Source organism: Pteropus medius, unplaced genomic scaffold (genome assembly GCF_902729225.1).
Source record: "Pteropus medius unplaced genomic scaffold, Ma_sr-lr_union100, whole genome shotgun sequence".
Classification (NCBI taxonomy): Eukaryota; Metazoa; Chordata; class Mammalia; order Chiroptera; family Pteropodidae; genus Pteropus; species Pteropus medius.
In genome coordinates this window covers 1,848,594-1,875,572 of record NW_024346771.1, presented here as the reverse complement: position 1 = coordinate 1,875,572, position 26,979 = coordinate 1,848,594, and the positions used below count along the sequence as shown (strand labels likewise).

Genomic DNA, 26,979 nt, shown 5'->3' with positions numbered 1-26,979 from the left:
AAGCAAAATAACTAAAATATTCTTATCCAAAACTTAGACATACAGCTTAGTATAATCAACTATAGCTATAATATTCTACAGTATAGAATAGGTACTTTTATGGTGTTTTCCACATATTAAAGCAAGTGCAAAATTAAAGATGAAGTAACCCAACCAGTCACCTTATTTTTCAGCTGTTCAAATTTGTTTCCACTTTAAGTAGATTTGTTCAAACCGGGATAGATAACATTTACATTTAAGTCTCTTTTAATGAAAAGGGCCCCTATCTTTTTCATTGCAATTTGTTAAACAAAACCAAGTCATTTACCCTGTAAAATTGCCCATGTTGTGGACTTTGTTGATTGCATCCCGTGGTGCTCCTTTAATATGTTCCTTTGTGCATTAATTGATCTGGGGGCTTGATCAGATTCAGGAATTTTTTTTTTTCTGGCAAGATACTTCATAGGTGGTACTAGGTACTTTTCAAAGAGTTCTACTAGAAAGCACATCATTAAGACTGACCAGTAAGTTCAGGTCCAGGCATCCCTATCCTTTCATACAAAGTTCCTCAACAGCTTTTCAATAATTAGCTTTAGCAGCCATTGATGATGGTTGCCTAGCTCTTGTCAATTAACTAGGAACTGCAAAACAGTGATATTCTAAGAACATTTTTTTTGTATTTATTAACTGGAATACTTCTACATATTCTTCCCCCTTTAATTAATTACTTGATTACCTTGGGGTAAGGCAGAATGCTTTCTCTCCGAGTTGCCAGTTTTCAGAATTCCTCAATATCCTTCCAAAGATGACTAAATTGATTTGGTTTTTGGTTACTATTATCATTTTGAATGCATAATTTACATATTTAATATGTTTCTATCCATTTTAGATATTATGCTTATCATAATATCTAATACTCCCTGTCTATAGGTTTAGAACCCCTGTAGTTGGATCTTGAGCTTTTGAGAAAACAACATTTGAGAGCTTTCCTACTTTAGTGATGTTGAAGTATTACTGTTAATTTTTTAGATGTGAAATAGTATTGTGGTTTTATTGGAGGAGAAAATGCTTAATGTGTACAATATTTGAATCAAATGATATATCTCTTATATTTCTTCAAAATAAGCTGGAGTCAAGTAGGTTGGGGTACAGATGAAACAAGTTTAGCCACATCATGTTAACTTTTGAGTTAGTATTAACCAGTTATACTACTGTTCATTATTCTCTTGTATACATTGAAACAATTCTAATAATTAAACTTAAAACTAATAGTTTTAACACCATGTTAATAGTAAAAGTTGAAAATGTCATTATTATTGAAAAAGAATTAAACACAAACAACTTCAATCCAGTTCACATCCAACCGGATAGTTTCTGAAAATTATATCAAAATACATGCAAGAGGAAAAAAAATAATAACCTATCTACATAACCTCACTTCTACTCAAGAAAAATTTAGGTATTTGAAAAGTCTGACAAGTGTGATTCTTAAAGTATTCTTTATTAAGATCATTAAAGTTGTAGAAACAACTTTATATTGTAAAGGCACAGGGAGACAGTTTGGATAAAATATTCAAATTAAACAGTAACTTACAGTACAAAAGACAATTTTAATGCACATACAAACCCCAAATGTCTGATTCAAAAATATTTTACTGCGTCTATTAATGGGCAATGATTAAAAATATAAATTGCTGCTGTATAATAAATATCTGATAGTGAACATCTTGATAGCAAAGTGAACAAAATATTTATTGCTTTTCACATATATATTTTTCCCTGTAATTTTAAATTCCTAATTCATTTACTATCTTCTCTTCACCTTGTCCAAAGATAAAAGAAATTTCACATAACCGCATGGGGGGAATGGTAGTTATAAAAAACTACTTCAAGTAGCAATCACTGCTGGCAGTTGTTTTCTCACTTCCTGTCCTGCAATCACACTCTTCCAAAAAGTAAGATAAACGTTTGCTACACCACAGAAAGACAACTCCTCTGTGACTAGCATTCTAAGGTTTGTAATGAACACTTATCAATATAAAAGGTGCTTCGTTTTGAAAATGTGTATTTTACTTGAAGTTTTGAGTAAGAGGCAAATGACAAGTAATTTTACTTACTCCCCTCAAAAGTTTCTAAAGTTGTAAAAAGTCGGCTTAAGTAAAATTTCCAGCACTTAAATGTTTGAGGGCTAGTTGATATATGTAATATACTGATGTATAAAAGTTAATGTACTGTAATCCATTTTATAATGGAGAGATCTTACCCTTCTTCCAGTTTTAAATTGAATTATCTTTATTAATTTCATCCTGCTCTTTTTATAGCAACCCAGTTATAGATGGTCCAAGTACGATATCCAACACAATAGTAAAATAACATGAAAGCATCATCCTAATTTAATGAATGCTATTTCAACTTAAGAAATACCTACATTAAAGTATTTGATAACTATTGTAAAGTTACTTAACCATGTCTTATTCAGACTGTGTAGAAGCCAGTAATGTGGCTGGCACAGAGTTGATGCTTAATAAATAGTTGCTGAATGAATGAAAAACAAAACAAGACAAAACCTGGCTGGCTTTGGTTGTACATACTTTGATCACTTTGTGATTAAGAATAAGGTCAATCTAGAACTAAATACTGCACACTATACCAAACTTTGCCATAAACAAAAGTGATGATTTCAAAGAGAAAATTACCACTGTTAGTGATAGTCAATATATATTGTAACTTTTTAAAATAGGCCACAATATCACAAGTTTGTTAATTTCTACCCACATACGTAAATTTAGATGTTTTGATGTTTAAAAATTGAGTAATGAAGACCAAGTTGGGCAGACTGGCTAAAATGTCTGCGTACAGTAAAAATTACTAGTCCGTCAATTAAAAAGTTATGATACCTTATTAAACTCAAATGACGACTACCATGTTAATTTTTGCAAAACTACTGATGAATAAAAGGTAAGAGGATATCTTTAAGCAGGTAGCTTAACTTTTCAACATAAAAAAATAACCAGGGAGATCGGAATTTAAAAACAACATTGTTAAAGTACTGGAAGTGGGGCAGTAAGAATGAGTAGGTGACCAATTTTAAAATCTAACCATGGGACTAGGCTTAATATTTCTTTGGCATATGCATTATTATCTTGGACTAGTTAGCATTTTAAAAATACTGGGTTTTTTTTTTTCGCAATCAAAATGAACATCAAGGTGAAGATTGCTAGTGTACTCTCTTCTTAAAGCCTTTTAAAGGACAAAATAACATTTTGCAACATATGCCAAACTTCATGTTTAGTGTACAATTACTGGCATGAGTGATGTAACTGTTAAATAACCTTAAATGATCTCATGCAATGGTGAAACCACAGAAAGTGGGGATAGAAGTATTTACATAATAAAATATTCAGCTTTCTGAAAAAACACAGTAAACCTGGGAATCTTGCCCTAACAGTTAAAATGTACCGCATAGCACTGAATGAAAATTAGTCCAAATTTAAATGAACTCCTATAGTAACCTGAATGTATAAAATTGAAAAACATAAAAATGGAAAAAAAAAACCCTACATATCAGAAGGAAAATTGGCCTATAAAACAGGCCAATCTAACTTGACCTTCAAAGTAAATGCAAGAGATTCATAAAATCATGATAGCAATGCAAACTAAGTCAAGTACCAAATACCCTTTGATACACAAGCCAATGTAACTATCAGATTCATTTCCAATAGCTTAACGATATTCATTAATGCACTCAGGCATTGGTGGGGGAAGAGGGGGGACGGACAAAGCACTCAATGACAGCTCAAGTCTCCAAAGTGTAAGAACAAACTTATTTGCAGAATCATATGATTTTTGAAGTAATGTCTTATTTTGATGGATGTTAACATAGGATCTATCAGTGCAAGTTTATCATCCTCTGAATGTATTACTTCCAAATTTCTTTCTTCTAGATAGTTTTTGGTGGTTTAGTTTAGCCAGTGCTATTTAAATGGAGAAAAGAAAGGTTCACCATAGACTACCTCACATTGTTACTTAATTGTGCTAGATATTCACGCAGTTCTTTTGCAGCGTGGAATCTGCCATAGCGCTTCTTTGGGTTGGCACACTCATCCAGCAAGGCCTCTAGCCGGCCATCTTTGGCAATTTCACTTGGTGGATCATGAAGGAGTCCTCCAGAAGTGCCACGCCAGGTGGCATGTCTAAATAAAAGGTTCTGACAAACAGCATAATAATTGTGGTCCACAGTGACACGAGCACAAAGAATTTCTTTTGAAAATGATAAGCAAGCCTCCTTATCACAGTCATCAAATTTGCTTTCGTACCACACATCCCAATTTTCAGGCTTATCTGTAAAAGGGGGAAAAGCAGAAAGAAAAATACATTTTAAGAGTTTTCATTGCTTCCCAAAATATACAATTCACTAACACAGCAGTATTAATTCTTAAAATTGTATTACAATTTTAAACATTTAAATATATTAATTTATATACAAACATTTATTGAGAGTACACCAATGCCAGGCAGAAAGCTCAGACAAGGTCCCTACCACTGAAGAGCTCGGTCTAGAGGGAAACCTTCCATCATATGAAGTGTCATACAGTACTGTGACATGATGCTACAGCAGTATAGTGGAAGCACCATTTCTGCCTGGGGCTGTAGAAGGCTACAAAGAGAACATCTGATTTAGGCCTAAAAGATAAGCAAGCCTGGAAAAAATAATAAGGGAAAACAGCGTTCTAAGCCCAGGGTATGGTATGCAAAGGCATGGACTTAAGAGATTGGTCCAGCTGGATCAGAAAACAATAAGTTCACTGTGGCTAGAGTGTGAGCAGGTATCTGGGGAGGATACAAATGAGGCTAAAGGAATAGGTTGTACCTTGTGCGATCATGGTCATGATTTGTTTTATAGAAAGACAACTTTAGGCTGAACATTGGAAAGACTAACATGATGACAGCAACTAATAGAGGTCCAGAAATAAAAAGCCAGATTATAGAAACATTTGAAACAAAATTTCACAGCTAAGTGTATGAGCAAAGTTTAAGATTCTAATTGAATGACAAGGTAGACACTAACATAATATTGTTAATCTTTTATATAAAGAGAATAAATATAAAGTGGCTATGAGATATTCAGGTAGACATATAATATACGCATATTTAGAATGCATCTGGATACAAGGCTTGATGTAGCCAGAGAACAGCTTAATTGTATTGGAAAGCATGATGAAAGCAAAGGGGAAAAAAAAGACCAAGGGCAGAACCTAAAACCTTAAGGGGTTGGTAGAGGAGAGGTTAGTGAAAGAAACATTCATTTAGCAAATAATTATTTGAATGCCTATCCTATGGCAGGAAAGGTATATAATGGTAAACAAAACAGATAATCCATGGTTCCTACCCTCAATGATTTACAATTGCATGTGTAAAATAGACATTAAGTGAGTAAATAGACAAACATTATCTATCAAATTGTGGGAAATGCTTTGAAGGAAATAGCAGTTTCTAACAGTAGAAAGGTTTTTGAAAGAATCAATCCTCTCTAACATTAGATATAGTGGTCAAGTCTCTCTTAGAGGTAATATTTAAGCTAAGGCTTGAAGGACACGTAGCTAGAGGCATATGGAAGAGAGATGAGGCATTTTAGGAAGAAAAAACTGCACAAGGGAAGCCCAGAAGTAAAAAGGTTCATTCAAGAAACCGAAAGGCCACTGTAGCTGAAGCATCATGGGCAACAATGGACAGAGAGATGTTAAAAATGAAGTAGAATAGGTCAAGTCAAACAGATTATGCTCTAGGCAAGGAGTTTCAATTTTACCAGAAGAATAATGGGAAGTCATTAAAAGCATTAAGCAAGGGAGCAATAAGATCAGATTTATGTTTTAAAAAAAAGGAACTATGTGAGTGGAAGGAAACCAAAAGAGTAAAGAATTTCAGAAAGTTGTTACTAATCAGTCACTTGAGGAATTGGGCAATTAGGTAGTTTCTAATGGTAAAGGAGACTTCTAAGGTCAGGTTTTAGTGGTTGACAAAACAGATGGAAGCTGAGGAAGTAGAGACAGAGTGAGCAATACTTTTAAAAAGAGTTGAAAAGCAAGGCAAGGGAAAGCAGGAAAGAGTTTTATACAAACTTGTTTATGGGAATGAGAAATTGGATTTTAAGGAAGGTGGGAAGTTTAAGAAGATAACTGATGAAACAAGTTATCAAAGAAGGATTTACTCTGTCTGAAAAAGAGGGATGAATGTGTATTGTTTTTTACTGGTTTAGAAGATAAAGAGACACTGAGGGAGATGCTACATCAAAACCTCAATTTCCTGGTGAAGGAAAAAAATAAAGGTCATTTACTAGAGAAAGTTTAGGAAAAAAGGTGAATAAATAGATATGGTCTTTTGCAAAGTGGCTATTTAGACAGCTCTACCATGAGACATTTGAAAAGAACTGGACAGAGCTAAAAAAGCTCTGGAGCGATGCTCATTATATGAAATGCACGAATACAGAAGCTATATGGTTGTTTGTAAGTCAGGAATTAGTTGATATAAAACTGTAACATGTATTCCAGGAATGTCCACATCAAAAAAACTACAACCTTTTTTTTTTTTTTTACAAACACTAGAATGAATATTTTAAAAGTTTAAGCAAGTTGTGCAATTCCGTAAATATAGTAAAAACCACCGGATTGTACACTTCAAAAAGAAAAGTATAGTATAAGCTGCTGCAACATTACAAATGTAGGAAGAGCAAAGGCAGGAAGAAAGCACTCCAGCAAGGTGTCCAGTCCCTGTAGGAGGAGCCACATGGTTGTTAAGAAATAATCAGAAAGTAGTTTGGAGAGTACAGAATCAGAACAAGGCACTGGTAAAATCGAGTATTTAATAGAATCAAGCTAAGATCAAGCAAAGAGTGTCAACATAATACATTGCTGTTATATTCACTGAATTTCCAGAAGCCACAAATTTTTGGCCTCTGTTCATCAGCAGATCCTCATATGAAAGGAGAGGAGGCAATTAAAAATATAAGACCCTCACCATAGAGCAACAATCCTTTAGTTTCTTTTTACTATGTAGATTAATTATAGAACTCAAGGCTTTGCCCCCTGTGCTTTAAAATTCCTTTGGCATTTCATTTTCAAAACACTTCAGACACCCCGCCTACCTACACTGTGAAGAGCTCAAAAATAAATGGAGAGCAAAGTGTTGGGTGACATGTAATAATGTCCAACCAAAGTTAGAGATTTGCAGTGCTAGGAATCATGCAAATGGTTAAAAGAAAAAAAAAATCACTGTAGGTAGCCCATAGAACAATGGAACACAGAAAATCACTGTAAGAGATCCCACAAAAAAATCTGGTCTCTCTGAGAGCACTACAATTTCTCTGGTAGCCTGTAACTAGTATATATAAACTTAATTTTGCATTAGACTCCTAAACCACAGAATATAGCAGACCACATGAAAAAGATATGTATACATACACACTCAGCCTATACATTTGTGTCTGACTGAACCAAAAGGATATCTCACTAAATATGAAGAAACTGTGACTATGTGTACAAGTATAATAAATCAGTATTTATTTATTAACACTGGTCAAATAAAACAAAGGTGCATGGAAGAAATCTAAGAAAGGAATTAAAAGTATGCTTCATAAAAAAACATTAGTTTGACAGAAAAAAGTGTACAAAAAACAAATCTAAAAGTTGTATACTTACTTTGTCTAATTAACCTTTTGTCAGCAACCAAAACATTTTCAGCATCCACAATGATTACCTTCCCATCTCTAGGACCAACTGCAAAATTGTCAAAGCTGACGTCCAGGAGGTAGAGTGCAAATTCAAAGTCATTGTTTGTAAGCTGCTCTGCAATTTCCATTAATTGCCAAGCGAGGTCAACTCGTTTCTCCCATGGTGCATTAAAGAAACTCCACAGTTCTTCTCCAACATAATTTACAGCCACCATTCTTCCACAAGCTCCAAGATATTTTGCAAATGGCCAACCTTCATCAGATGGAAAACTCTACAAAAGAATTATCTTAATATTATAAGAGATTCTGAAGAAGATATCCTAGGTCTATCCCCAAATCCTCTCTCTAGAGATTGCTACTGGGCATGAGCTTGGATTTTCTTGTTATAGTCAATAGTTTAACAGAGAGAAACCTCATTTATTTTCTAATCCATACCATTACTGTGGATCTGAAAAAAAATTTAAATATGTAACTTTACATTATAAAGCTAAAATAGACTAAGTCTTGCTTATCAAATCTCAGAACCAAATTGATCAATGAAATGCAAGATACCTTTTATTTTTTTTTAAGGCGAAGCAACCTTTGGTTGACCTCACAGATTGCAAGGACCTTGTCAGCTTGCAATCCCTTATTTTTTACGCCTACAGCACCTGGTCTTCCTAGGTGGTCTCCCATCCAAGTACTAACCAGGCCCGACTCTGCTTAGCTTCCAAGATCAGACGGGATTGGGCTTGTTCAGGATGGCATGGCTATAGACTAAGATATCTTCTTTATTACCAAATCTAAAAGTATTTATGCTTTCCTTTTTTTTTTTTTTTTTTTTTTTTGACTTAAGAAGGTATAATCAATCAATCCTTTCTTTTGAATGGACAGTACTGCAGGCCTATTAGTCAACATGTACTTATCAGGAACCAGGCATTGGGCTATGCTGGCAACAAAAGTGAAGAAAACAGTCTCTAAGATGAAAAACTTTAGAAGACAAATATCAAACAAATAATTATGAATTTAATGAGTGTTGGTTACTAAGAAGTGGTTCGGGTCCTAAGGGAGAATTTTAATAGAGGACTCACCTAGTCAAGAAGCAGGCAGGGGTGGAATTCAAAGGATTCTCAGGAAGTGTCTTTTAGCCCACACTCAAAGATTGGTTACAGAGCAATCTGACATCCTATCAGTGCAACCTCCACTCCAAGTCCCTTTAGTTCCAAGTTAATCTTGTTTCCCTTTTACTGCCACATTTTCTGTTCGCCTTTAGCCCAACTTCAGAATTATTCCTAATCTTAGTAAAGTTTTCTAATAAATTTTATAACTACTGGGGAGATTAACATCCCAAAACAAAGTCTTCTATGCCATGAACAAGTCATTTCAATTTAAGTAAAATGATAGGCTTTATCTAAGGTACTTTCCAGTGCTAAAATGCCCACCTGCAACATTGCCATTGTGGTGCAAAAAGATGGGAAGTAATATTTTAAACAATTTCTTAGATGATCAGAAGAGGTGTGTTTTAAAAAAGCCATTCCTTCAGCCTAGCATCTTCTTTAAATTGGGGGAAAAAATTATAAGATGATGTTTAAACAAACAATGCAGGGGAAACAATGCAAAACATTACAGAATATAAATGTAGCCTATTTCTATTGCTAAAAATTGAATAATCCACATACATTAAAAGGGCTGAAGATGAGGCTTTCTTTCTTGGACCGCTTAAGAAAATAAGTAATATTAATTTTACCCTGAGCTTTTGTAAAATTGACAAAGCTCAATAGTCTTATATTAAAATTTTTAGCAACTTAAAAAGAATTTTTAGAACTAAACTTCATTAAAATTATTTTCATTTGTGCTTCTTTTCAACTGTCAATGCACAATAACTGTACTTGTTTGTATATATCTTTTTTCTTTTAAATTTTAACATGTAGCTTTGTGATAAAACACTAATTATATAAATTAAACACTTAGATATGATAGTATGAATCTTTAAATACAGTAAGTGAATTGATTCAATTTTAGTTCAATATCTACTGATCTTTTAGCAATTAGGAGAAGGCATATTTTTAATCTTATACCTGAGAATTTTTTTTTTCCTTTGGGCATTGGGAAAAGTGAAATTGCTCATGTCCAATGTGAAATGAAAAAACTGCTTGCTAACCACATTATTTTCAACCTTTCCTCCAACTTAAAATACCTCCATGACCTTGAAAATTTAGTTACACGAAATGATTACAAAAGATTTAACTCTTTCCCAAAGTATTCATGTATAAAGTCCCTGACATAAAAAGTGAAAACACTGAAAATAAGTAAATATGGGAGATTATCTAATTTTATCATGCAAAAAGTAAAACAAAACACTCCTCCATACACTTTTGGTATATTATTCACATGCCATATTGTAGAACAGATACAAACATAGCTTTGTGAAAATAAAATAGTCTTTGACAACAGGAGAAAAGGAAACCCTGCCAACATCTGCACATGTACAAATGCCTCTTTGTTTTTGGAGCCTTTCCAACTGTGGCAAACAACAGTCAAATATACACTTCATTACCCAAGTCCCTCATAGAAAAGGATAAAATATATGAACAAATGTCATCTTAAGCAAATTTATATTCATATAGTGATTTCTGACGATGTTAACTGAATTCTGTTATGCTTCATTTTAAGAAGAGCACTACAATTCTTTCATATAGTTTGCTACCTAATCTTTTGGAAGAATTTTAATAAATGAATTCATACCACTTGCTCACATGACAAGAATTTCTCATTGTATAATCAAAATAGTCAGATTTCCTATTAATGAGAACAGAATTCTATTGAACACACTGTAGTACAAAGAAAATGCTCAAAAAAAGCCAACACATTTATAATTTGTATTTAAACAATTCTGGCTCAGAATCAAAATTACCATGGTCAAAATGAGTTTGAGAGACAAAATTTTAAGACATTATAGCTTAGATTTCTTAAGTATATCAAGCAATAAGATACATAACTTCTAAGTTCCTGATTACCAAACTATTACAGTGAATAAAACACAGTAACTAATATTAGACGTTTACTTCTGAAGTCCACACTTTTAAAATTTTAAACCAAATCTTAAATCAGATTTACAAATTGCCTAGGACAATAGGCAAATAGTCTTAAGCAATCTGAAATAAAATGTGTGCATTTTAATTAATTATTTACATTTGAAAAAATATGTACAAATATTTTTTGGTTGAAGGAAGGAGACTTTAAATGTGTAATGGTTTAAATTCTAATTGGATTAGAGGCACTCCAATTAATTGTTCGGAGATTTTCATCAGGCTTAAATGTATGGTATAATATATAGTTTTTAAAACTAAATATTAGTTCCAGATTATACAACAGCATAAAAGTTGTAAAATTACTGTATTTTTTAAAAGAAAATGTCTATTGAGTATTACTATCAATATAAAAATTAAAAATGAAAATTTAAGTATTTAAGTCCCACATGGTTAACTGAATTAAAAAATTAATATTTCTTTAACATGATTTAAAGAAATATTAAATGCCTTCGCTGTTAATTTATAAAACAAAAAGCATTTTGAATATGAAAACTAAGATAAATCATGTTTGTTTGTTTGTTTGTTTTAAAAACAGAAAACCATAAGCTACTTTTTGGATATCATAAAACTCAAGTAATATTAATAACAATATTATACACAATAACAGTAGCTTAAAGTCAAGGTTTCAGAAACAAAACCACTACAGTCATCTTCCATTTTAAGAGAAAATAAAATGAAGATGACATAAAATGTATATAATCGATATCAGAAAATTTAGATAGTTTATATTCTTTACAGTATGTGTTATAAAAGTCTGTATTTAAAGGATAATATAGTATAAAGTAGAATAATGGACTTAAAAAAATCATGAGGCTAAATTTTAAGGTCCACCTTCACCTCTGCATCTCACTAGTTGTGTGATCCTGTCAAAGCCAGAAGTTCTTAGAGCTTTACTCTCTTTCTCTATAAAACTGGAATAATATTTGTACCAACATACTCAACAGGGCAATCCAAGGATCAAAGAGAAAAGAGTATGAAATGTACTTCGTTGATTTAATACTACTTTATAAAGTATTGCTTATCAAAACATTTTATATTTCCTACTTAAATCTGATTAAAAAGTCCAGATATTCATAAAGAGGTGTTCTTATTTTCATATCACCTACTGAAAGGCAGCTACAAATAATGAACTCCTTCCAAATATAGCCAAGAACCACTAAATTTGAAATACATCTTCACTGTCTTCTAGTAGTTCCTAATTTACAATGGAATATATAAGATACCAGACTTTAAAAAGGCTCAGTGCTACGAGAAATATATATGGCATCCATGAGTACTAAAAATACAAAAATATTAAAACTTGATTAACATGTATATGCATAAATGTGGCATTGTAGTTTGCTCTTCATTGATAATATGTAAACAACATAAAATAAATTCTAAGCGCTGAAGTAATCTATCAGCTATCTATTGATCAAAAACCAAGTATCATATTTTATATGACCAATAAAGGGGATGTAAAATTTAATAATTCTTGAGTTGACGATATCTGAGTTGGAAATCTAGTTCACTATTATTGGCACAGTTTAAATGATTTGCCTAAACTCGCAAGATTGTAAGAGGTAAAGTCAGGCTAATACAACCCCACAATCTCATATCCTTCTGTTTCAGAAATTTTCAGATTTTGGAAAGATAACAGTGCATATATTTCACACTCATTATGCAACATCTCCAGTAGTCTGGGGTAGCACCTCACAAAAAAACAGATTATGCTGCAAAAATAATGTAAGGTTATTCATCTTAAGTGGGATAAAGCACACAAATTACCTTATGTGTTTTTACATTTTTTTTTCAATTTGACAAAGCCTATTCTCTACAGGTTTTTAAATTTAGAATTGCAGATAAGAAATTGTAGGCTAACTCATATTTCATTGACCACTCTAAGGAGCTGGAGTAAAAAGCAGTGAGAGAGTTGCTATGGAATGAAAAAGAATTTCCTGAATTAAAAAATCCTAGATGCAGCCTAACTCCGCCATGAAATGGTAAAAAAACAGTTGTAAATAAAACACAGTCCCTAGTCTCAGGAAGCTTTTTTAGTCTGAGTTGGATGATTACTAAATAAACATAAACTATAAATTATAGAATTTGTTAAAAATTGAAAAGTAGAGTATATGGAGAAAGAGAAGAGACCTATTTTAGATTGTGTGGTAAAGGACAGCCTCTAAGGAAATGCTTGCTACTTAAGCTGAGATCTAAAGGATGAGTACAATATTAGATAGACTGGGAATGGGGCAGTGAGGATTTTCCAGGCATATGTTAGGGCCAGAAACTATCTTCTCAGAACTGGGGAGCGGGGAAGGAGGTGGTAAGGGAGAGGTGGGTAGCAGCTGCAGTAAAATGGATGAGGAGGAAATGACTTAAGTAATGGAGTCTGGAGAGGGGGAGGGATCAGATCATGTTGGCACTTACACAAAAAATAACACAACATGGTCTACATGCTATGGAAAAAAAATTAAATCTATATATCTATCCATATCTATCTATTTGTATCTATAGGTAGATAAAGATAGATGCTATATATATGTGTGTGTGTGTGTACATATATGTGTGTATATATATTTATTTATTTATTTTAAAGTCTTAACATTCAGAAACATCTTACATATTGGAATTGACCAACATCCTGTGGTACATAATGTTATTCTAAAAAACAAGTTTTACAATATGCAATAACCTATGATCAATAGACATTGCTCTAGCAAATTAATAAGGTCATTTTATTCTATTACATCAGAATGCAGTCATGAAAAAAGGAGACATAGAAAGTATGAGAGTAAAAATATATAAAATAGTACCTTTTTGGTTTTATTCTTTTACTTACAATGAAAAGCATGCGACTGATAGATTAAAATAAGGTCAATTAAAAAATGCTTGTGTTCTATTATCTTTTTTTCCTCCTTACATGACCGAAAGTAGGGTTCATATACTAAATTTAAGAGATTATAATTCTTTTTATACAAGAAATATAAACTATTTTATAGTCATTTATTACCTCACGACATTCCATTAAAAGGAACATAATTGCATTTTGCCTGAAGAGATGTGTTACAACACTGTTTAAAGTAGGAAATTCCTAGTAAAAAGAAGTTGACTTGAAAAATAAAATCTATCAATAATGAAACATACAACTAAAATCTGATTATAGCTTCTACAGAGCTGGAATTTCTACACACACAAATTTAATCTTGAGAACACTTTTAGAAAATAAATGTTATCAAAAGCCATAGAAGATGCTTAAAGGTTCAATTTAAGTTTCAAAATTATTTTTAAAAGCCCAGATTGGAACAAAATCCCATTGTAGTAATGCATGTTATAACAGCTGTTCATAAGAGATTAGTCAACTGTACTGGTGACAGACTAAAGTGTTCACAGTTTTGTGAACTGTCTGGAGGGGGAATATAGTAAAATTACTGGGATAATTTAATGGTTACCTAATTTTGCTAAATTTCTCTAACACCTTAGTTTCTTAACTTATACTACTAAATAGTGGCCAAAGTACATTGCAAATACTATAGAATCTTAATAATCCCAAGATTTTCGAGTCATAGGATATGTTCCATTTATTTTATTAAGTGATTTTCTGAAGGCTATTTTCCACCCACCTAGATTCCAACAATATTAAGCAATGCTTTGAAAATAGTAAGGTTGTGTTACTTCACTGAATATCGTATCTAACAGCTGTATCTAAAATTGGAAACTAATGTTAAAACACATCAACAACAAAACAAAACCCAAGTGTAATAGAAATAAATCATCAGTTAAAATAAATAACTTAAGAAATGCTCTCCCCCTCACCCCCCAAAAGAATCGCTTGGCCACAAATTCTAAATATGCATGAATTTACTAGTCTAACCAACCCGTTCTTACCTACTCTCACAACCAGCAACAGTGCTCCACTAAGTTGAAATATATACTTAGAAACACCATACTCAAACATTTACTCCCAATAAAACAAAAATTCAAAAAAAAAAAAAAAGATACAAGCTTCTTTTGGATCTAATAACCTAAGAATGCTACCCTACTTTCTTTAGTCAATATCTGATTTCTTTAAACAGTCTGCCAAATAGAACAGTACTGATTTCCCTGATTACTTTAAAACGCAAACGGAATTAACACAGCCTTAACACAATCCTTCAGAATAGAAAAATATCTGCTAGTATCATACTATCTCTCTCCATTAAACACCTGGCACCTGGTTTTAGATTTGTATTCCTATTGTCACCTTAAATTTAACACAGTCAAAATGCCTGGTTTCCGTTTCCTAAAGCCATTCCTTCTCTGAATCTCCTCATCATAATAAGGAATCTCACTAAATAGTTGCTCAGACCAAAGCCCAGGAGATATTCTTTATTTTCCCCTTTCCCTCATACCTTAACCCTTCAGCAAGTCTCGTCAGCTTTTTCTCCAAAATATACTGGGTTTGACAACACTATTTGTAACCTCCATTGCAGCCATCTTAACCCAAATCAGCAAGCTCTTTCCCATAAACTAGTGCAAAAGCCTGAGTCCTCTCTTATCACTTAAAATCCCTTCTCCATAAACCAGACCCTGTTAAAAACACTTCTATTGTTTCCCATTGCTCTGAAAATAAAATCCTAAATTTATTAAGCATGGTTATAAGACTATATAGGATATAGTGCTTGCCTACTTCCTCTATTAATCTTATAATTTTACATTTTACTATGCTTCCCTACTCCTATGCTTGATCCTGCTTTGAGGCCTGTGCCTGTCTCTGTCTGTCCCTCCTCCTTCCCTTCTTCCTTCCTTCCTTCTTTCTTTTCCTTCCTATTTCTTAACTAAAAACACTCTGCCCTCACAACTTTGCACCATTGGCTTTTTTTTCATCATTTCACACCTCAACTAAAATTTCACTCTTCTTGATCATCCAATTTAATTATTCTATACCCAATCCAATTCTCTATCCCAGGAAGTCCGCTTTCTTCTTTTAATAGGATGTAAAATCTGAAATTATCTTATTTGTTTGCTGTCCAGAAAATGCCCCAGAAAGCAAAGGCTGCACAAACTGCCTCATCTTGTCAACTTTACTGTATCCCAAGGGCATACAGATCAGCTCCTGGCACTACTGAGCAATGCCACACAATTCTTGTCAAGTCTCCATCTCATAGTTAAAACATACAATGAGCACTATGAAGGCAAAATATGAAGACCTTAAAGCATCATACCTACCTCAGATAAATAAATCTTTTAAGACTATGTCTCAGAGTTTAAAAATGTCTATAAATAACCCAGACTTAACCTCTATTTTCAATTTACCAATATACAAAACAATTATTAAACTGTAATGATTTATAGAGAAAAATGAAACTATTTGTTTTGTATCACTGAAACCTTATTTAAATCTTGTTTCCTACAATATTCATTCTATTTATCATACTTCATATAAGACAAATCTGTAAACCCCCTTTTAATTACTATTCCAAAAAAACTACACTGAAGCAGCAGCCACATAGGTATTTATGATGTATGCATATGTAAAAGGGGGGGAGGGGGTGATGACGTGTGTGACCATTTGCCACAGGAAGAGTAAATAAAATTTATGTATTTCTCATATGTCTATATATATGTCAATATAATGTACTAAAGAACTTTGCAACTACTGAAGCTGTCTAAAAATAGAATAAAATGATTTACAAAATAATATATTGCAAAAAAATTTTAGAATTAAAGATATTTTGTGTGTATTGTCTAAATAATCCTATCTCCTTTAATCTTTAAAACAATCCTGTTGTATAAATATTAACATTCCCTTTTCGCTGATTAAAAACCTCAGGCTCTTAAACATTAAGTGACTTGCTCAATGCCATCTAATTACCATAGTATAGAATGCTATCTCAATATTGCATCCATCACTCCTCCTGTCCCCCAACCCCGCTTATGGGCAAAATCCCATTTATCCCTCAGAACTCAATTCCTCTGTGGAATCTTCCCTGGCATCCGTTCCTATGAAGATACACACAGATATTCCTCCCTGAATAAGTCATCCAATAGACTGTACGTATCTTTTTTGTAGGGCTTATTACGCTATATTATAATTAATAATTTATACACATATCTCCTACACAGTAAGATACTTGCTGCCTAGAAAGATCCTTTCCATCCAAATGCCCTAAAACAGACTATTTACAAAAATGAACAAATAAAATTGTGTCCTTCTGACCAAAGTCTAGGACTTTTAAGTCCAAAGAGTTTCCAACTATTTCACAGATAATTTCACATCAAGAATCTATTTTTAAAAAAGACATACAAGTTGGATAAAAGATTTGATAACTAATGTAAAGCCTTTCAGGGTTTATGACCAGGATGAATAACTATTCTTTTCATCTTACACTAGTAATTTACAATCTTAAGACATTCTATAATCATTTACTAAAGTTCACTGTATATGTAAAAAATGTAGGGCTTACATTTTAAGGCCCTATTAATATAACACACATGGGTGAAAAGAAAAAAAGTCAGCATTCTGTGAAGAATCAGCAGCAATGATAGCAATATAGGAAATAAGCCAGAAAAACAGATTATAAAAACCAGTCTGGAGATTTGTTGAAAAACTGAACACCACATCCAGAAAGCACACCCCTTAAAAAGTAAGCTTTCTATTCCTCACCAACATGCTGGAGGAACATGTGCTGACTCATGCAATGGAAATAAGAAAAAAAAAGAGTTCACAACTACACAAAAGTACAGAAAGAATCTCAGAATTAATAATAGTCAAAAGATATGGATTAATCCAGAAAACAGACCAGGGTGTCAAATGATTTTGCTCTACTGATCTGGAAGTAGTGCTTTCCTAAGGGTTACTGTCGATTTCTACAGCCTTTCCAAAATACAAGCATCCTTTTTTGGACTTGAGGAACACAGAATTATTTTTTGTTTGCTTTTTCATGAAGGGATGTTCTAGTGTCAAAAGTAAACCTCTGATGGAAACTCAGAAAAAAGGAAGGGGGGGGCAATCCTCTAAAGTTCATGAATTTATTAGGAAAAAAGTGCTCTTCTCAGAACTCCCTAGTCAGAACTATCTCTGAAGTCTCTAAATCTGAGAATGTAGTTACTACAGCAACAACCAGTGGGAAAGAAGAAGATGGCTCCTTAAGCTGTTGCTTAAAAAGAAACTTCTGAGACAAAGTCTGGAATATCCTTTATAGATGCTATAGCGTCCACAAGATCTTTGGAAACCTTTACCTCCATATTTTTTTTCTTTAAAGGCAGTCTCTGGGTTTTGTTTTGTTTTAATCTGATTTCATGTGTATAAAAATTTGAGGGTAGGAATATAAGTGTGAAACAGGGTTATCTATCTATTCTATCTGGTCTCCAATCCATACTCCTAGCAAGGACCAAGTCCCCAAATGCATAGCTTAAATAATGATACTGTAAAAAATAAGAAATTTCTCTTAAAACCATGATTCAGAAAACATAAGGCAAATAAAATTCTATAAATATAATAGTAAAACTAAACAATCAAGAGCTTTCTTTATTTCCATAAACAAGACCATCTTCACCATCTCCAGGTGATAAAGTTAGAGATATAGTCTGGACTTCAGGAAATCCAGTTTTTTTCCTCTCTCACACACAACCTTTATAAATTCAAAAACTGGTAAGTACAAACACTAGTAGAAAATTTACCAATACAATAACAGAATACATCTTGCCATCCTGCCAAATATTTCAACACGTCAACTTTTGAATATTCCAAGAATGCTATTACACAATATAATATCAACAGTCCCTCTACCCAATTTTTTTTCATAGGGCTGTGGCATACTTGTAATTAAAATACGCTTCTTGGTGAAGTAAAAATGTGAGGATGAAAAGAAGGTATCAAGGTAGAAGATAAAGGTACTCACATTATCTTGATGTTTACAAAATTTTTCAGAAGGTAATTCTACTACTGAACAACTTTCCTTAGAGCTAGATAAGTTTCTGTAAGCCAGTAAAACTATCCAACAATGGGAAGAGATTTGTGCTTTCATACCATTTCAAATGGAATTCTATATTACAAATCCATATATCCTTAGATAAGGTATGTGTGTTATATACGTTACAGACATTTAATACCTTTCATGCATCCTTTCCAGCACAACAGAAACTTCAATTTGTTATTGTTTCTTAAAATCAGAAGAGGCAAGTTTAATGGGTTAAATTTATGTTATTTTTCAGTTCTTTCATTAGTACCTTATCAAAGGAGATTTTTAAATGTTTATTTTGGAAACATGTTTACCACACTGGAACTTGTGTTAAAAACAGTTTGATGATGTCAGCTCAAAAGACTTATTTTCAAAAGTAGTTAATTTTTGAACAATTACAGATAAGAAAAATCTAGTTTGTCACCAAATGTCCAAAAATTCAATTAGTAGCTCCCTCTCCTGGGAAAAAAAAATATATGAGTTCCTCTTTAAACTGTAAAACACACATTTATATCCTCAAATATATTTTTAAAAATACATGAACCAACACATATGTACAAAGAGAGTCATATTTGAGTGAGTTTTTCTACCATAATCAATTAATATCCCAAAACTAACATAAACAGCCACTAAGTTTTATAGAAACCTGTATAAATATTAAAATATTATACTTTTGTCTAGCTAACAAAAAATGATGAACATGATTTGACTTAGTGTGTGCAACGATCTTTGTACTTATCACAGAATTTTGAGATTCCTTTTATTTTAGTGGTTTCATATCATCAAACCTCTATTACCTTGTTCATACTTATTAACTCACTAGTTTTTACCAAAGATGAAGTGGTTCCATAAACAAAGTAACAGCTCTATGAAGATCTCTTATATAAAAAATATGTCTTCTTATTCTACTTGTTTGTTCATCAAGTAAAAAGAATAAACATATCGATATGACTGGTACTAAAGACCCCAAATTTGTATTTCATATTTCACGCACCATGCAATTAACTATAGAACTGGGTTGCCTAAACTGAAAATGCAATTTACAAATGCCAGTCAACAATGTTGATACATATATTTCCTCACATACTAAAAACAAACTTTTATCCTACCTGTAACCCATTTACCTACTCCCTCAGAGCAATTGTCACTAAATTTAAATTACAAGAATATACGGGTTTTTTTTTTTCAAAAGTTGTTTATCACTAAAGATAAAAACAGGAAGAAAAAGTTTGAGGAAGAGTTAATAAGAAGGCATGAGCACTCTTGACTATTTCAGCTATAAAGTAAATTGAATATGCCAAGACAACTTCAAACTGAAAAACTGAAAAGCTTCCCAAATAAAGATCTTCTTTAGTACAAATCAAATGCCAAAGTTTCGAGGATTCAAATGCCATGTTTATAAATTACTGACACATAATGCATAATGTTCTTAAAATATAAGTTTTAATATTCTTTCTAGTACAACAATACTCAGAATTACCTGATAAAAATCTTTAAATGGGTAGCCACTATTATAAATGCAGAAAATGTGCATTACTACTACAATAGCCCCTTATTAAATTTTTGGGTTCCAGAGATTTTTACAGACTACTCAGCAAACTACACACTAAACCCTTCTCCAGAAACCATTCTTGCTAACATTTCTCAAAGAGGTAGCTTAAATTAAAACAAAACAAAAAAAAGGTGTCAGATCAAATGTATATATCATGAATATGACCTTAAGCTTTAGAGAATGACTAGCTTTAAAACTACCAAATAATTTCTTCAGTAGATGTTTAGCCAGTTTTATATACCATTTTCTGTTAACGAGAGGAGTATTTAATATATAATCTGTACTTTAAATTCTACCCATTACATACAACCCATGATACCTTAAAACTTACCAAGACCCACATTAAAGTTTTGAGGCAAAATATTTTTGTTAAAATTATTTGGCTGAAGCAATCAAACGAAGCTGGTTTCTCTTAGCTAAGTTGGGCAGCGGAACTTGAGGAAAGAAAGCAACATAAATGAATACTGCACATTCCTATACGTGCGCTTCAGATTTTATAAAATAACCCTGTACAAACTCCCCCAGCTATCGGTGACATTCTTAGCAGCGTAGAAAGGGCATGAAGTATATTAAAATTACTTGTGATTGATTTTATGTCTTTTTTATTTCCTCCCTTGTATTTTAAATACTACAGCAAAACTGGTATGGAAAAGGAACAGGGTTGTGGTTATCAGAAGGAATCACAAACCCACAGTTGTAACCACTATCCAAGGACACCGCACTAAAGCCGGGTGGGAACGTGTGGTAACTCAGTAACTAATCCAAAGGTAAACAGTTTTTTTTTTTTAAAGGTTTTGTTTTCTTTTTTTGCTGTCACCAGTAAAAAAGATCTCAACCTAGTCCCCTAAAAGGCACGTTTATTTTCAAAATAAAGTCAAGAGCGAACCAATGACTGAACTAGAGGAGAGGTGAGAATCCTCCTTTCCGTTTCTCGCCCTGGCCTAACATTTCATTTCCTTTCTGCTGCCAAATACCAGATAAATAGGGCAGGTCACAGGATCAGGATGAAAATGTCCGTCTTGGCCTTAAACCCTCCCTGACTCAAGTGCAACGAAAACTTAACTTTCTCTTCTTCCTAATTCTGCCTAAAGCAAGACTCATCAGTTAACTCCACCTCTGACCACAGTCTCCATTCTCTGCCCTTTATTTTCCCTAGCTAGTCCCCAAATTAGGAGCCTCAATGATTTGCCAGGTAAATAGGCTAAAGGATAAAACAAAGAGACTTTGGGGCCGAAGTTAGGCCAGCCATGCAGGGCACTAAAAGGGAGAATAAACGCGGTGAAGAAACACTAAAAAGAACTAAAAGTCCAAGAACCTGCGAACAGACTGGGCCGTGGAAATGCAACCCCGGCAGATAAAAGCAAAAGGCAGAGGGGAGAGCTGAAGAAACTCGCTGGAGAGACATTTTGGGATCGTACGAGACGCGCTCCCTCTGGCGTTGAAGGGATACGCAGTCATATCCGAGAAGCGCCCGGGTCTAGGTGACAAGAGAAGACTCTCCACCAGCCGGGTTACCCTCCGCAATCTGGCACACTCCCCGGCGCTGCCCCTTTGCCACGCCCGCAGGCTGGCATAGCTCGGCCGGGGCCAAACTGAGCAAACGAGAGCCGATGGAGCCACTTCTCACGACTCCCGTTCCCGCGCAGCCCCTCCCGGGAGGACGCCCCCGGTCGCGCTCCACGCCTACCTGTAGCACTAGCGGCTCGGGGTTGAAGGCCAGGGTCAGCAGCAGCTGCATGCGTTCGGAGTCCTTGAGGTTACGGAGCAGGAAGCTGCCCGAATCCTTGGTCTCTGCGTAGCGGCGCACCAGGCGGTCCAGCAGGCGCTGCGAGGGGCAGTGCACCAGATCAGACCAGCCTTCCACCGCCTCCGGCGTGAGCAGCCGCACGTCGCCGTTGAGGCGCGCGAATTCGGTGCGGGGCATGGCCTGGAGCAGGTCGCAGCGGGGCCGACCGGTGGCCCGCTTGCAGATGCTCTGGTCGAGCTGCGCCAGCTCGCGCTGCGAGCCGAGGCGCTTGAGCACCACTCGGCGGCGGCCGCCCTCGCGGGGCTCGCCGTACTGCGCGAAGTAGACGTTCTTCACGTTGAGGAAGTCCAGCAGGCGCAGGCGACCCCACGCCTCGAACGCTACCTGCCCGTTGAGGAAGCGGCGGCACCAGCTCGTACCGAAGCACGCCGGACACTTATTGAGCTGCAGAAAGCGCCGGTCGGCCAGCTCGTTGCGCTGCCAGGAGGCGAGCAGCGACGGCGAATGCAGCACCATCAGCACCAACAGGCTGCCCAGAGCCGCCAGCTTCAGCGAGCGGGACAGGCGGCCCAGCTTCGGGGGCACCAGGCGCCACATCCCGCCCGCCGCCCTCTGCCCGCACCCGGAGGGCGAGGGCACCCCCGGGGCGCCCCCGCCGCGCCGAAGTCCGGAGAGCGACTGGCAGAGGCCCCGGACCAGAGAAGGAGCAAGGGCGCGGGGCTGGGGCAGGCGGAGTAGGCGTGTGAGAGAGACCAGGAGCGGCCAGGAGCCTACCAGAGCAGGCTGCTACTTCTGCTAGTCACTAGTCTCCACAACTCTCGAGCTCCCTCCTCCGAGCTCCCCGCCCTCCGACTCCGGCGGCGCCTCCCCCGAGCCAGCCAAGTTATAGAGGAGCGGGAGGGGGAGGGAGCGCGGGGACCCGACGGCCACGCGCCCGCGTCTGCCCCCGCGCGCACGCGCACAGCACCCTGGAGGCGCGGGAGATGCAGCGGTGGCCGCCCGTGGGGCCAGCAGGGTCTCTGAGATGGAAGGAGGAACTCACGGAAGGGGAAGAGAAGCTGGAATGTCTCACACCGAAAAGTAGCAACAGTGTAGGAAGGTGGGAAGGATGAGGTGCTCGCGAGTCCCAAACGCCGCACTCCCCACTTCGTACGCGTTGACTCTCCAGAGACGGGGCCGGGGGAGGGGCTGTGTGGGGCGGGGCTAGCGGGGCGGAGCGAGCGGGACGCGCGCTGCCCGGAGAGCGTAAGCGCAGGCTCGCGGGGGTGGCTTTGGGGCTGTCTCCTCGGGGCGGAGCTCGCGTTATTGCAGGAGGGATAAACTCGCGAGCTCTGGTGGTGAAATGCTTTTACTAATAGTTGATTTTTTGTGATTGTTGATTACTGATGCCTGGCTTTTGCCATTGTAGAAACGGTCCTTTACCGGAGACTAAAAGAAGAAATGACTCGCGGAAGGTTACTGCAACCCCTTCTCGCCAGATGCCGCACACGCGGGGCGGAGGCAACTGGGCAGGGCATCGTGCCCCCTCCCCCGCGCGCCTTATATGGGTGGAGCGCGCGCCAGGGAGCGGGGTTCATCTGGCTGGCGCTCGCGTCCCTAGGGGGCCGGGCGCCTCTGTGTTGGAGGCGGGTTTGCGGTGAAAACGTGGAAAAGGCGTGAGTTGTGGGGGACTGGTTGGAGACTTCATCTTTGTCATATCATATCTGTGTAGGCATCTTAAATTTTCCTGAATGAGCATGGAAAAATCGAAGTCCTCAAAGGGAAAGTAGGGTGAATAAGGGAACTGACGCGGCCTAGTGTCGCCTGGAGTGCTGCGCTAACTGCTGGGAAGAAGCAAGGCTGAGCAGTTGGCAGGTTTGCTTTGCTCCCCGCCTGCCCTCCCAACCTGTCCCTGAAGCTGTTTCCTTCCACTCGACGTAGTACATTTCCCGGCGCCGCCCCCGAGGGTCCGGGCGGAGAGGGCGGGTCCACCTACTCCTCCCCGGCGTACTCTGGCCCGCCCCACCGGCCACGACGCGTGGCTGTACCGCCGTAGGACCCGGGGCCTCTTGGTGCTCCACACAGGCACGTTGGCTCAGATTTACGCCACAACTGCAAAAATAACTCGGAAATGCTAAACTACAGTGCCTTGTTTTGTTACAAGTTTTAGGCGACTCGGACTCTTCAGCAGTAGCTGCGAATATATAATTATGCTTTATAGTTTCAGCGCTATAATAAAATGAGTTTAAATCATTTTACTTCTCAGTTAAAATGAGCAGTTGTTAGTCTGAAGGATGGGTGGTTCCTGATACGGTATTAAGGACCTGGCTCTTAACCGAATTTATTTTAGAGACTCAACAGATTTTTAGAAGACCCTAGTAACGCAATTCTACAGGGGCTTAATGAGAAACATCTATACTGGACTATCAAATTCACTTTTCTATTTTGTTCTCAGTTATTTGATAGTAAAAGAGCCATCCTCTTTACAAGAACTATTGAGGTTAATGTTTTGGCCTTTGTAATATAAGAATTAAAACAAAAAAAAATCTGGGCAATTCAACATGTTCAACAAAGAAGTGATTTTTAAATGATATTACCTTAAATACAGACAAATTGGAAGATTTAGTCTTCAAGCCTTGTCTAAGTGTCTGAAGAAATTTTGCTGCTAAAACTAAAGACTTCCTGCCACTTTTGGCAGTAATTTGGTTTATCTTGTTTTCAAGCACCCCAAAACTCCATACAGTGTAAAGTTATGAGCAGAATTTAAAATGAGGATTTCTTAAGAAAAGACTTGGGTGTGCTTAGTCTGGAGATGTCAGCTCTGCTGCTGAATGTAAACTAGGCAAGTTATTACTTAACTGCATTATTTCTTCTAGCGTCTCTTCTACCTGTCCTGTAGATGTGTTCAAGAAAAACATAATTTATGTGGAATTGCTTTAAAACAAAAACACTACATACATTTTTATATTTATAGTTAGAGTGAATGATTCCATTGGCAAACTTGCCAGTAAACTGATTAAACTAATTGGGGCATACCAAGAGACTGTTTAGGTGACTGGTAACAGGACCAAGGGGTACTTTTTCTATGTATGGAGAAGATCTTTGGAGTTCTTAAAGTATTCTTAACCTCCAAATCCTTGGAATTATATAGGCATCATTTGAAGAGTGAAAATAAAAACGATTACTGGTCCATACAGGTTGAATTTTGAAAAGTATTTGCTTTTTTGTCTAAATATTTTACATTTGTTTAAAAGCCCTGAAAATCTTTTCAGTTAACTTTTCTAGATTTTTATCAAGAAAGACAGTATTCAAGAACTTAGTACACTCCTCAAAGGAAATAAAAAGGCTAAGAGCTCTGTGAGATAAACCTAGAGTGTTCTAAAGATACCTTATTGGGCTTTGGAAAAGATCAGTAAGTTAAAGTACATCTCCTATAAACTACAGGATACTTTTGGCTATTGGATTATAAGCTAACATCCAAAGTTCTTCCCCATAAATTTAAATAATGGGAAATAATATAATTTTTAGTGCATTGTAAATGTCATTTTATAAAATCTATCACTTTTAAGGGTATGCAATGAAATTAAATTTCACTATTTTGATACCCATCATCTATTTATTAAAAAGTGAACTATTTAATAGTCAAAGTTTCACATTGTATTGCTGTTCTATCCCCTTAGCAGTGGTTCTCAGGTAGGGGCTGTTGCCTCCCAAGGGATATTTGGCAGTATCTGGAGACACTTTGGTTGTCACTAGGGTATGAGGGCTACTGGCATCTAGTGAAAAGAGTCCATCCTACATTGCACAAGGCAACCTCCAGCAAAGAATTAATCAGCCCAAAATGTCAATAGTGCTGTGCTATTGAGAAACTCTCACCTACGGAAATCTATTCATGTAATGTGGTTTTAGGCATGAAAGTCTTATTGGTTATCACTTTCTTGCAGAAAAAAAGGTGTATATTTAAATTTATTGCATATCTTGTGATCCTAATGTTATAAAAGTTAAGTCTGAACTGATCAAAATATAAATCACAATTATGAATTATAAAAATATTGAAATGTGTTTCTTAATGAGATTGGGCTTTTATTATTTAGCTTAAGTTTCCATGAATGAATATTATTTATTGCTAGAATTTGAAAGATCAGCATGAATTCTTTTTCTTTTTCATTCTTAGAGATATAGAGGCCAAAATATTTTGTTCATTTAAGTTGAGGGGAGTAAAAAGAATGTTAATATAGCAAAAAGAATGTAATATAGCAAAGTGGTTCATTTATTTTTATTATTGAGTTATATGCCAAAAATCATTTACTGATAGTTATCTGTCAGAATATTCCTAATGACATTAATTGAGTTCTCCAGTTTGGTTTGGTTTAGAAGCAAATCATTAGAATCTCAACTTGGAAAATAATTCCTTACCTCAGGATGAATAAGAGGTATTCATTTTGTAAAGGCCAAAAGGGGAAATTTCTGTGTACTTAAGTACCCAAAACTGTCTGATTTAAGAAGTTGTTTATTAGTAATTGATGGGTAGATGGATGAACAATTGAAACAATGAACACTTAAGGATTAAATATTGTAATAATTCATGCTACAAATGACAGGCGATAGCAGGGAAACTGGTGTGAAACAGTACATTCTGGGTATATTCTGAAGACAGAACCTAACAATTTCCTCAGGGTTTAGATGTGAGAGAAGAGGAAGCATGAGTTATCACGACATGGTTTTTGTCCTAAACTACTAGAAGACTTACCATTTTCTCAGACTGGGGAGACTGAGAGGAAAGGATAAGGAAGATACAAGCACAGTTCCTCTCCCTGTCCTTTTAGTGCCACATTTGTGTTTCTAAGCTTAACTTAGTTATTAAAACCTATAGTTATAAAAATATAAATAATATATATTACTTTCAATATTATTAAAGACCTACACAATCATATTCCCACAAAATGATGGGATTTTTTCCCCTTGTTTCTAACTCCAATGCCTAACATTCAAACACTTGACAA

General features: G+C 35.9%; 1 protein-coding gene and 1 pseudogene across 2 annotated transcripts; both read right to left on the bottom strand.

Annotated features, from left to right (window-relative positions):
* Positions 1-1,459: 1,459 nt before the first annotated feature.
* On the bottom strand, positions 1,460-23,187 carry DIPK2A (divergent protein kinase domain 2A). Of its 2 annotated transcripts, XM_039876502.1 has the most exons (4): positions 23,040-23,187; positions 21,938-22,075; positions 7,674-7,977; positions 1,460-4,320 (listed from the first exon to the last, which is right to left on the bottom strand). In XM_039876502.1, exons 2-4 carry the CDS (start codon positions 21,986-21,988, stop codon positions 3,989-3,991), a joined length of 687 nt encoding a protein of 228 aa, XP_039732436.1. In that variant the 5' UTR covers positions 21,989-22,075; positions 23,040-23,187; the 3' UTR covers positions 1,460-3,988. The 2 variants fall into 2 exon arrangements, with proteins under 2 accessions (XP_039732436.1, XP_039732434.1); XM_039876500.1 differs by having other exon boundaries at positions 21,938-23,085.
* LOC120613890 (uncharacterized) lies at positions 8,344-8,462 on the bottom strand (annotated as a pseudogene).
* Positions 23,188-26,979: the final 3,792 nt, after the last annotated feature.